Source organism: Salvelinus sp. IW2-2015, linkage group LG32, assembly GCF_002910315.2.
Source record: "Salvelinus sp. IW2-2015 linkage group LG32, ASM291031v2, whole genome shotgun sequence".
NCBI lineage: Eukaryota > Metazoa > Chordata > Actinopteri > Salmoniformes > Salmonidae > Salvelinus > Salvelinus sp. IW2-2015.
In genome coordinates, this window is record NC_036871.1 from 30,544,872 (window position 1) to 30,558,090 (window position 13,219).

Consider the following 13,219-nt stretch of genomic DNA (forward strand, 5'->3'; position numbering starts at 1 on the left):
TGTGTGTGTGGGTGTGGTGTGTGTGTGTGTGTGTGTGTGTGGTGTGTGTGTGTGTGTGTGTGTGTGTGTGTGTGTGTGTGTGTGTGTGTGTGTGTGTGTGTTGTGTGTGTGTGTGTGGTGTGGTGGTGTGTGTGTGAACTCTCCTCTGTTTTCCCCCCCAACAAAATGTTTTCCAGTTTATTATTTCTTCTGTGCCTTCAGACATGCAGTTTTCACGTCTTGTTGCTTTGGGTGTATTCCTCAGCCTAGCTAGCTTTTCGTGTAGCGCGACTGGTCAGACGCTTCAGGAGGGCGTCATGTATGTTAGTAAAGCAGCGGTCCTGGGTTCGAGTCTCAGTGTGAGTCGAATCACGAGGAAGTGGTACTCGCTAAGCAAGCAGCGTGACGTCCGTTATCCGCGTGCGCGTGTGTGTCTGTGCATTTGGCTAAGACACATAACAGTAACTCACCACCAGATACAGCATGGTGTACATGGAAAAGGATGCATGGCCAGAGAAGAACGACTTCCTGAAAAGGAGAGAATAAACATGTTAACACAGTGTTGTTGTTGCTATCCAGGTATGCCTTTCTCCTGGGTATTGAACTAAGCATTCACTTTGCATGAAATTTAACCAGTATCACTTTAAACTAAGCATAACTTCTACGTTTTTTTATAGAGCATTCATAAAGTCTTCATAAGCACTACATAGATGTTTCAAAATCACAATGGAGTCATGTCAGAGTAATGTACCTGGCCTCCTGGACTTTGCTCTCAGGCCCATGACACTGGTAGTCTGTGATGTAGCCCAGGGAACAGTTAATGGTGGACCAATCGGGCCTACACACGTCCAGGAAGTGGGGTCGCATGCGGCCCACCGATACCTTGGCGATGTCCGTGAACGATTGGCTGACTGCGCAGCCAAAGATGAACACGCCCACCTGCTTGTAGAGGGCGGAGATGTAGGGGTTCCCTACGAAGGACTTGGAGCCCTCGTTCAGGTAGTGAATCCTATAGCTCTCCCCAATGACGATCTGATGGGGATGGAACAAGGAGAGGATATGGTCATGTAATCGACAGTATAAGATGGCTGTGGCAGTGAAATGGTAATTAATGGACCTGGAGTCTACGGCGGCCATCTTTGTAGATTACATAACTTTATCTCTCACCAATGATGATCTGACAGGAGGGATCAAGGAGAGGATACAGAAACTCTGCCTGTATATATGGCTCATCAGTCAGGTCATCTACAAAGATGGCTGCTGTAGACCTGGGGCAGTCAAATGACTGCTAGTATAGCATACAGTTACTGTATGTTCTCTGTTCCATAGTAGTTATGAAGACACTTTTCCTATGTCAACAAAACTGAACCGCGTATTCATTTCCTAAATATACCATATGATAGAGTATCAGACATCCAATACACACTTGGAATTCAGTAAATCACAGAAGTAAAACAGGTGAGACAGATCAGAGAGTAGAGAGGGACAATATTAGGAGTAATCAGAATGTGATATGAACAGTGACATCAATACTGTGAACTTGCCTTGTGTGAGGACAAAAAGTCTTACATCTAAGACATGCAAATGTTTCTGTTTGTTCTTGAGGAAAACGTCCATAAAAACACTACAGATCAAACCCTTGGTCTGTACCATTAACATCAAAAACGAAATGCATAACTTTCAGTATAGCTACAGTATGTGAGGGTGAGTGAGTATGTGAGTTGTGGACAGCACATGCAGAGGTTTTCAGTGGGTAAATAAACAAACGTAGACTGGACTCGGGGACGTGGACTGGACTAGGGGACGTGGACTGGACTAGGGGACGTGGACTGGACTAGGGGACGTAGACTGGACTAGGGGACGTAGACTGGACTAGGGGACGTGGACTGGACTAGGGGACGTGGACTGGACTGGGGGACGTGGACTGGACTAGGGGACGTGGACTGGACTCCAATAATTCACTACAGCTGTTCAAGTTCAAATGCCTTTCCCTTCCCCACACCACTCTAATCCACCTCCTGGCCACTGACAAATGGGAGAGAGAGAGTGAGTGGGGATAGAAGGAGGTAGATGGAGAATTAGAGAGGGAGGGAGTGAGGAGAGGCGTGAGGGAGAGGGAAGAGAGGGAGGGAGAAAGAGAGTGAGACAGGAGTGACGGACAGAGGGGGAGAGAAGAAGAGAGAGAGGAAGGGAGAGAGGGAGAGAACAGTGATGGAAGAAGAGCCGGGGAGAGATAGGGAGAGAGCGAGGGAGATAAAGAGGGAGGAGGCGAGAAGGAGTGAGTGGGGAGAGAAGAAAAGAGGGGGAGAGAGAGGGAGGGAGAAAAGTAGGGAAAAGGGAGAGGAATTGAGAGAGGGAGGGCGGGGGCAGCACTTCTGGTTTTAATCAGGAGAAACGCTGAGCTAGGCGACATGGTGTCCAGATTCGGCCAGAGCAGACTCACATCAGGGGCTAGTTAGTTTTCCACCTCACCAGCTGACTTGTTTTCGCAGGGCTCTGATTTCACTAGTGGATGTCTGGGTGTTTTCTTGTTAGTATCTCGGTTTCATCGCAAAATTCTTGTCTGGTCGAAAAAACGTCTCTTTTTTTTAAAACACATTCCTTGGGGGGAAAGTCCTATAGGGAGATTTTACAAGCTGATAACATGTATGTTTTTCTTTTTTCTTTCTTTCTCTCCACCTTGGAGCCCTTTAGAGCCTGGCTGATCCAACCCAGCTGCTTCATGGGAGAGAAAAGAATACATCTGGTTCTCATTGTGTGACAACTGAGAGAAGATCAACTATGTGAATGAAACGGCTTTGTAGTAACTTTATGTAACTGTTATAGTTGTAACCTCAGAGATATTCAAAGGGGGGAAGAGGTTGTCTCGTGGCTTGTCTCATAAATGTCTAGTCGTCTCACAAATGATAAAAAGTAAACTCGTACACTCCCAGAGTTGTTTTTCTTTCCAGAGATGTTTTTTACGCAGTGCCAATTTCAAGGGACACAGCATCTATGCCTTTAATTTAAGACAGGCAGCTTCTCTCTCCGCTTTATCCAAGGGGCAACGAAGCATTAAATGACCTAATGCTAAGAGTTTTCCAAGAGTTCAAGAAAGTCTAAGGCCAGCCAAAAGGCTCTGGGCCTCTGGGGAACATGGAATTTAACGTCACGTTCAGAAGAAGAAAATGAGCCTACAGCTCTTCCCCTGTGCCATCCACCACATTTCCAGGCCCGTGAATTACAGCGTTTGACCGAACAACCATTGCGTCAACCATAATTACACAGGCCAAGGGAGATCCTTCTCACCATGCAAACCAATCCAATTGCCTCAACCCCTGACTGGGTCTGTTCAGTGGAATGCAACCTTACAGAAGGTTGAGGATAGAAATGTCTTGAATAGAGCAGCTAGCATGATCATCTGACCCTATTCTATAGGACAGAGAAGCATGTCTGTTCTAGATAATCTATTACTATCTGAAAGTTCTTGAACGTTGCACTCCAAAGAATGCAACCCTGAGGTTAGACTTCTCTTCAGTGAGATGGAGCCCTACACCAGCAGGTCTTCAGTCATCTTATAGTAAACAGCAACAGCCTGATCCATTTAACATTTCAACCCTCTAAACTCTTTTATAACACCTTCAACACTGGAACCATCTTAATCACACCAATCAAGATAACACTAACAGCAAAACCAACTGGCGAATGTCGATTCTGATTTGCRCTTATCTAGTGCTACTCAGAACACTAAAAGGCCTGACAGGTCTGGAAAATCATAGTCAATAATACTGTTTTTCGACTGTAACACGAGTGTTACACTAGTGTATACACCCTTATGTTATACTAGGGAAATTGTTTCTATAGCTAGGTCTGGCAGTGAAGGGCAGAATCAACAACATGTGCATAATCAAAACTGTTGCTTTGTGAGAAGATGTTAAAGTTCACAGTTCGCCATTGTTATGTAAATGAAAGCTTGAAAGTACCAGTGGCCCATTTAGAAACGGGCGCCGGCCCACGTAGGATGGAAACAGAAAAGTCTGAGCCTTTTGGGTAAAACGCTGAGGTAAATCCTGTATGGAAATGCACCATAAGATACTAATTGCACAATCTGTCAGCGAGCATGTAGGCACTCAGAGAAAGTTCAACTTTGAATGATGTGTATTGGCATGGTGGTCAAAAAACGAACAAACTTGATCCTGGATAACATCCACTAGACATGATAGTTCAAAGGTGACTCGATCTGTGGTAACATTTAGTTGACGCATAGTACAGTGACTGGACCACACATGGTGCCCGGTAGACACACAGTACAAGTGTATGGGAACAATCGGTGGGTCCCCGGTAACAGCCACAGTACAGTGACTGGACACACAGTGTGGCCGGTAGACACACAGTACAGTGACTGGGACACACAGGTGTGCCTGTAGACAACAGTACTAGTGGACTTGGCACAAGTGCCCGTAGACACGGACTGGGGCACCAGGGTGCCGGTAAACACACAGTACATGACTGGGACACACTCAGTGTGCCGTAGACAACACAGTACAGTGACACTGGGACACAAACAGTCGGGTGGTCCCGGTATAGACCACACAGTACAGTGACTGGACACACAGTGGTGCCCGTAACACACCAGTACAGCTGACTTGGGACACACAGTGGGTGGCCCGGTAGACACACAGTACAGTGACTGGGACACACAGTGGGTGGCCCGGTAGACACACAGTACAGTGAGTAGGTGATGGTGTATACTGCTGAGACGATGAGGTGAAAAGTCGGGTGAACATACATTAGTGAGTAGCCTGAATCCCAGATCTGTTTGTGCTGTCTTGACAACTCCAATGCATACTCTTATACATAAGAGTTGGCCAACACAGAACAAACTGAACTGGGACTGAGGCTAATTAGCGAGTTATAGTGACTTACAGAAAGGATGGTGATAAGAATGCCAGCAGCAGAAAGCACAGCGTCGCTTATGGTGTCTCCGTGTTTGGCCATGTACTTGATGGACTCATCGTTGCAGTAAAAGCCTCGGCGGTAGGGCTGTACAGCACTAGTCTCTATGATCAGGAAAGGCAGGCCGGCTATGGACACACAGCAGCGGTGAGGCAGAGAGAYAGATGGAGACAGAGAACGAGAGGGTCAATAAGGGGCTCCTAGAGGAGGGTCCACAGGTAGATGGCACAGCGATGGACAGACAGGGAATATGGGGGTCTCACTTCTCACTCTAAATGTATTTTGGCCCAATGGAATCCCCTACTGACCTTGGTCTGTTTCTGCTATAGCCAACTGGCATGACTAGAAAGGTGATCCCCAACTAGTAAATGTTAGGAAGCTATAAGTGTGTGCGGACACGTTTAGATAGCCAGTTAGTGCCTGGGTGAAGTTGGAGTGAGTCCCCTGTATGTGTTCCCTGTCCCTCCTGCTGCTGRGCCATGCTAAAGACTTACGGAGGTGACGGGCACAGTGAAGCCGACAGCTACCAGGGCAGTGGTGGGCACCGTGCTGCTCTTATAGGACAGACTGATGCTGCTGGCATTGCAGAACAAGCCCCTCCGGTGGGGCACGATGGGAAACTTGTGCAGAAAGGCAGCAAAGAGTATCACTGCACACAGACAGACACACGAGAGCTGGGGTCAGCCCATGTATTCTAACTGGCATACAAACACACACCACACACACAACCTGTATTTCTGCAGTTAACCCACAACACTCACCAAGCAAACACAGAAAGACACACCCACACACTTACCAGGGGCAGACAAATACACTTGCATGGGCTCTGGAAGGGAACTGTTGTTATGCAGTTGTCATCATAACATTGATCAACATTTTCTTCACACAAACCTCAGCTGATAACGTTGTACATTTGTGTAATATAAAATGATACGGTGATCAGAATTGGACCTGTACCATGTTCAATTTGAGGAAAATATCAAGGGGACATGTAGGATACAGCAATCTACCAAATATCCGTTTAAGTGATAGAGCCTCTCGTTCTACCACCAGATAACACATGAACATCCTGCTGTTGTTATCCTATCTCTGTGTACTGAAATGACCCGGCCATTGACAATATTAACTTAATAACAGCAACTCCTGAAAAATGTAATAAACTAAATTAAATTTACTGACATGGCAGCCAAGAAAGGGAAAGATCTGTCATTGTTAGAATCTGTAGCACCCTTCATACCATGAATAACCAACATCAAACAGAGGCAGCTACTACTAAAAGGGTTGGATGGTATCCATCACAGATAACTAAAGTGGAAAAAACATGGCGGCGCTATCAGCCTTCAAGGATGAGACTTGAAGGGTGTTTTTGTCAAATCTAATTTGTGTCTTTGGCCACTTTTAGAGGTAAAAGAGCTTATACATTTTTTTACAACAAACAGATAACAAACATATTGGATGAGAAAATAAAATGTAGGCCAAGAGGACTAAAGGGGAAAAGTGGTACCCAGGAGAGGACTGTCCAACCCCCTGACAGAAAACATACTCTCTCGCTCGATCACATCAAAGTGGACCTTTACTGATGTTTGACGCTTTGAAGTGAACCTCTTGAATAATTCTTAAATGTATGAATACAAAGAAAAACAAACATCCAGCCTATACCCCTTCTCTCTAGGTATAGGCTGAGGCCGGGGTGGGAGGGAAGATCAAACTGGGGGTGCTGGCCTGGGTGCTGCAGAGCTGAGGCAGGGGGCTTGATGTCTTCAAACCCAAATGTCAACACACACCTCAGTATGCTTGGCTCCCCTTGCCCTGCTCCAAGCTGCCTGAGCTTTGAAGGCCCAGCTGGAAACAGCTCATGTTACAGGCCAGTCTCTCTGCCTGATGGGAACCCCAGACCAGACCCTAACCACTCCTCCACTGGCCTCCCTCCCTCACATCCAAGATTCAACATGATTCACATTATTACTGTTACTGTTTTTACTATTACTATTCAAACAAATACCCTGACAGGAGCAACAATAAACCAGAAGACCATTTGAAGCTACAGTAGGTGTTTTCAGTGATGTTAGAGCTGTAGCAGAGAGAAAACCTACTTTAAGTACCATCCGATCTTGACTGTCTAATCCGTTGGGCCTTTTTCATGGCCCTTGTGATGGGAGGGAATCAGCAGGCATTCCTCTCACAGCACAGTGCTTGGCTTGGCAGCTTGGGACCGCTGCTTGCTGATGATGTAGGCAGTGGTGGAGAAAGTACCCAACTGTCATACTTGAGTCAAAGTTAAGATTCCATAATAGGAAATGACTCAAGTAAAAGTGAAAGTCACCCAGTCAAATACTACTTGGGTAAAAGTCTAAAAGTATTTGGTTTTAAATATACTTAAGTATCAAAGTAAATGTAATTGCTAAAATATACTTAAATATCAAAAGTAAATGTATGAATAATTTACAAAAAAATTATATTAAGCAAACCAGACAGACAGCACAATTTTTTTTTTTTTTTTTTACATATTGCCAGGGACACACTCCAACACTGAGACATCATTTACAAATAAAGCATTTGTACTTAGTGAGTCCGCCAGATCAGAAGCGGCAGGGATGACCAGGGTTGTTCTCTTGATAAGTGTGTGAATTGGACAATCTTCTGTCCTGCTAAGGACTACTTTTGGGTGTCAAGGAAAATGTATGGACTAAAAGTAAATTATTTTCTTTAGGAATGTTGTGAAGTAAATGTAATAGTTGTCAAAAAATAAATAGTAAAGTATGAGTACCCCCCCAAAAAACACTTAAGTAAAAATACTTTAAAGTACTACTTAAGTACTTTACGCCACTGGATGTAGGGCAGTGGAAAGAAAAAAAGAGGGCCCTAGTCTCAGCACAGCTATGAATGTGCAAGGCGTTAATCGTGGTGTCTTGATCTCACTGACCACCTTTAAACACATGATCAGATCCAAGACTCACAGAGTAGGCTGGCGAGTAAAAATGAGAGCAAGTTAAATAAAAGGAAATTGAGATGTTACAAAGACTGTTTTTCCCATGATTCAGCTGTGTTGTCTTACCCCGAGGCCCCCAAACCTGACGTCCCATGCCACCAGACAGTGCAGCATCAGCATTCTGCAAGACATCTTGGGATTTCCCGTTTTACTCGCTTCACACAAGCGAGGGAAAACTAGTGCCCCGCTGGTTGCCAAGAACAACACCAGCCGAGTGGCGCATGTCTAATGCATTAGCTACACTGAACCCCCAAAAAACAGAAAGCAGTAAACACTCCCTAATTAAAAAGGGCATGAGTGAGCAGGTCGGATTTTCTTTTACCAAAATCAAAATGGTGGTCTATTTATTATTTGGCTTTTCTATCATTGTAGCGGATTACTTTAAAGCCCCAGTAAGGTATAACCAAACAACTTCCTCGAAGTGATGAGTTAGTACTCAAACAACTGATTGCTTTGTTTTCTCTCATGGAAAATTGGAAGCGAGAAACATTTACCTTGAGCTTATTGGGTTATAAGAATTCTTAAGCACGCCCATAGGACTTTTTAGAATTACAGTTTGTGGCGTCAATTCCACTATGGAAACTACAATCAATGTTTGGAACAGGCAAATAGAGGCTTGCATTGAATGAATTAAATTCCACCATATTTTGGGGGCATTTACCATAACACCAGTTGCTGAAGCTAAAATAAACAGACACATTTTCCACTTGCTGCCAATGCTCGCCCACTGACATACTTAGTGTATACTACATGTATGATAGAGTATATACAGATGCCCTTGTTTTTACTTGTACGCTTGTGTGCATGGCAGGCAGTACCCCCACAGAAACTACTCCCTGTCTGTCTGGTCGTGGTGCGGCGGGCAAACCCTGTTCCTATACTCTCATAATTCCACAGACTGCTGGGAGAGAGGAACGGAGGGGAAAAGATCACATTTGTGTTGAATTGTGGTTGCCAAAAATATTTGTGATGAATGCTTAATGTGGCAATCAGCAGCTGAAACAATAACAAAGTTCCTCCCAGCCACTGTTTTGGTAAAAAGCTGGGGGATGGGGCTGGAGAAATGTAACCACTCTCAAATTCATAGCCAGTGCTATTGATGCAAGGACTGACTATCCATGATTTCAAAATGATAGTTTTAACCATGTTTTGAGACTATACAGTGTTTATTTACATCTACTTTGTTTACAAACATTGGAGAAAAACATTTGTATATTTTGGGTGCTCATGGAGTGTGACAGTTGAAGTAAGCTAATGAAGCATTTACAAGTTATATTCTTCAAAAATAAAAACACATTCAGTGCATTCGGTAAGTGTTCAGACCACTTGACTTTTTCCACATTTTGTTACGTTACAGCCTTATTCTAAAATGGATTAAATAGTTTTTTCCCCTCATCAATCTACACACAATATCCCATAATGACAAAGTAAAAACAGGTTTTTAGAAATGATTGCAAATGTATAAAATATGACATATACAAAAGTATTTCAGACCCTTTACTCAGTACTTTGTTAAAGCACCTTTGGCAGTGATTATAACCATGAGTCTTCTTGGGTATGACGCTACAAGCTTGGCACACCTGTAATTGGAGAGTTTCTCCCATTCTTCTCTGCAGATCTACTCAAGCTTTGTCATGTTGGATGGGGAGCATTGCTGCACAGCTATTTTCAGGTCTCTCCAGAGATGTTAGATCGGGTTTGAGTCCGGACCCGGCTGGGCCACTGAAGGACATTGAGACTTGTCCCGAAGTCACTCCTGCGTTGTCTTGGCTGTGTGCTTAGGGTCGTTGTTCTGTTGGAAAGTGAACCTTCACCCCAGTCTGAGGTCCTGAGTGCTCTGGAGCAGGTTTTCATCAAGGATCTCTCTGTACTTTGCTCCGTTCATCTTTGACTCGATCCTGACGTCTCCCAGTCCCTGCTACTGAAAAACATCCGCACAGCATGGTGCTTCCACCACCTTGCTTCACCGTAGGGATGGTGCCAAGTTTTCTCAAAACGTGACGCTTGGCGTTTAGGCCAAAGAGTTCAATCTTGGTTTCATCAGACCAGATAATCTTGTTTCTCATGGTCTGAGAGTCTTTAGGTGCCTTTTGGCAAACTCCAAGCGGGCTGTCTTGTGCCTTATACTGAGGAGTGGCTTCCATCCTTCCACTCTACCGTAAAGGCCTGATTGGTGGAGTGCTGCAGAGATGGTTGTCCTTCTGGAAGGTTCTCCCATATCCACAGAGGAACTCTAGAGCTCTGTCAGTGACCATTGGGTTCTTGGTCACCTCCCTGACCAAGGCCCTTCTCCCTCGATTGCTTAGTTCGGCCGGGCGGCTAGCTCAAGGAAGAGTCTTGGTGGTTCCAAACATCTTCCATTTAAGAATGATGGAGGCCACTGTGTTCTTGGGGACCTTCAATGGTGCAGACATTTTTTGGTACCCTTACCCAGATCTGTGCCTCGACACAATCCTGTCTCGGCCCTGTATGAACAATTCCTTTGACTTCATGGCTTGATTTTATCTCTGACATGCACTGTCAACGGTGGGAACTTAAATCATGTCTAATCATGTCCAATTAATTGAATTTACCACAGGTGGACTCTATTTTTGTTTTTGCAAACATTTCTAAAAACCTGTTTTCACATTGTCATTATGGGGTATTGTGTGTAGATTGCTAAGGATTTAATTTAATTTAATCCAATTTAGAATAAGGCTGTAACGTAACAAGGCACTGTATTTCTGAATTTGCAAGGCAATAGAGAGACAGAGAAGTTTGTTGACAGAAGAACCTCTACTGACCTGAGATAACCTTATCAGAGACTATTTCTACTAAACAGTTGTGGTGTAAGAAGTGGCCATAGATGTCTCATGGGACACAGTCAACTCAGTCAGTAACCCTGTAGAAGTTGAATACTACGTCTTCACCACAGAGTAATAAATTCAACCTCCATGTATTATACATTTCAACCCATCAAAGGAATAATACTTTCAAACTGTCAAGGGGTAAAATTGACTGGTCTCTGAAATGCATATCATAACACCTTGTACTGTAGGCGTTGTGTCAAGTCACCAGCAGATCAAAGACTACTAGGCCTTGGATCAGAAGACTTATTAGGGTCTTTCTTGGAATTACTGATTCATTCACCTTTGAGCTGTTTGGAACTTCCCCACCTTAGTGTTTTTGAGCCTGGTAAGGAATCATTCACTCCTAGCTCAGAAAGAGAGAGAGGGGGAAATATATGGCACCCAGAACATTAGCTGAACACATGGCTGACCTTGTCACCACTTTCCTTTAATCACACACACACACACACACACACACCAGATGTCACTTCAATAGAATTCCTGGCTTGTGGCATGTGAGACATTCTGTAAAATATTAAAACAGGCCAAATGAGTGCAACAAGTAAAAATACTTGTTGCAATTTATCAATTACCCTTTCCCATTTGCGTGGGCAATGGCATTCAAATAACTCTGGACAAATATTGTCATGAGAAATCATTGTCTTTCTAAGGGGGGGGGGGGGACGTTAACTATTTTTGCTGTTTTATATAAAATATATATATATATGTATCTTGGATAAAGAATGACATTGCTCAGAGATTGCTTGGATTAATTATTATTATTAAGACTGCCAGTTTCTGGACTTGACATAACTTTGGGATTAACACTCTAGCTCGACTATGATGACAAACTAACATTGTCCCAGAACATTATCCTGCTTATTAATATGAATAACATAATTAATAAAAACAATACAACATATGCTAATTCGCATAACCAGATTTTATGCAAATAAAAAACATGTTTACTCATTTCACATCCGAAAATCATTAAACATCTATAGAAATGAAAGGCAGAAAATCTCACCTAAAAACAAGCAGACGAGATCCATACCGACCAGCAACTTTCTCCTGCTGTTGTCTTTACAGTTGTTGTTATTCCGGGAAGAGCTTCCTCCATTCCTTGTCTCTGGTGCCATTGTCTTCTCATAAATTAAACAGCGTTGCATTTATAGGCCCCTTGAATGGTTTTCCAAATTAAAGAAAGCGTGGCAAAGTTGCAGCCTCCAGTCCCGTTAACTTCTCCTAGTCAGTTATTGAGTTACCATCAGCTGAGAGAGGATTTTGAATAGTTTTCCATATATTGTGCTGATAAATTCAAATGAGATGTGCCGGTTTTTCTGATAGTAATGTTGACTTTCCAGTTAACTGCAAGGGTTTATTTCTTTCCCGTATATTCTGCTCGTTCTGTGACTTTCGTTGTTGAGCCAGCTTCTAATAATCCTTGAGGACCACCGAAGGTTTAGTTGCGCTCCCACCTCCGGTGACCGCCTCCTACAAGACCCACGGACCTCCCCCTAGTGATGGGCATTCCGGCTCTTTTCAGTGAGCCGGCTCGTTCGGCTCAGCTCACCAAAAAGAGCCGGCTCTTTTGACTCCCAAAAGGATCTTTAAAAAAAATATGTTTTGTATTTTTTCAAGTCAAACAGTTTGCCGTAGTTTGACTATGATTGGTGTTAAAACGATTCTTATTAAATAATTAAATGAAATCATACTCTACCATAACCACAATGTATTTAAAAATGCATTGGTTTGTTATGAAGAAAAAAATGCTATTAAACATTTGCATTTAAAGTATAACTTTTTTAATGAATATAAACAAAGTGCATATAAATGTAACAATTCAAAATTAAAACAATCTGAACAACATAATAGAATATTGCACCACATCAAAGAAAAATAAATAACAATGTGCAAAACTGCAGCATCCCAAAATGGAACTTTCTGTCCATTGATGAACATAGGGTGTCCATCAACTCTGRCACATGTCATGTGGTTACATTTGCTTCTCTCTGGCGGTTGGCTGTGATTCGCTGCAGACCCTTACACAGGAGTATCATTTTTGAGGCTGTCACATAGCTGAAAAGACAGAACAGTACAGTAACTCAGGTTCATGTTTTGTCTACTGATATTACATTCTCAACATTCTCATCTTCTGCTCATATACATATATAATACTGGATTAAATAATGTAGTAATAACTGCTTACTGTACCTCTCTCCACTGATCTCCACAGTGACCTGCTCAAAGTGTTCCAGGACTCTGCACACCTCCACCACCTCCCATTCCTCTTGGGTCAGAGCATCAACAGGTGCATTGACAATGGCCAGGGTAYAGATGATGGCATCCTTTGACTCAAGAAATCACTTCAATGTATAAAATGTTGAATTCCACTTTGTAGTGCAGTCTTGTTTAGGCCTCTGCTCAGGCATCCCCATCTGGCATTGTGTAGACTTTAGTTTTTCAGCACCTTCTGTGCTCCTGTGGA

The 13,219-nt window shown here is 43.4% G+C and overlaps 1 protein-coding gene across 1 annotated transcript in view; it reads right to left on the reverse strand.

Annotated features, from left to right (window-relative positions):
• LOC111957262 (phospholipid phosphatase 3) overlaps positions 1 to 12,241 on the reverse strand; it is a 13,067-nt gene extending 826 nt beyond the window's left edge. The window contains exons 1-4 of the mRNA XM_023978044.2: positions 11,759 to 12,241; positions 5,409 to 5,563; positions 731 to 1,011; positions 450 to 507 (exon numbers count right to left, since the gene is read on the reverse strand). Coding sequence (XP_023833812.2) covers positions 450 to 507; positions 731 to 1,011; positions 5,409 to 5,563; positions 11,759 to 11,900 — 636 coding nt within the window. The 5' untranslated portion in view covers positions 11,901 to 12,241. The remainder of the gene's footprint in view (positions 1 to 449; positions 508 to 730; positions 1,012 to 5,408; positions 5,564 to 11,758) is intronic.
• Between the last annotated feature and the right edge of the window lie 978 nt (positions 12,242 to 13,219).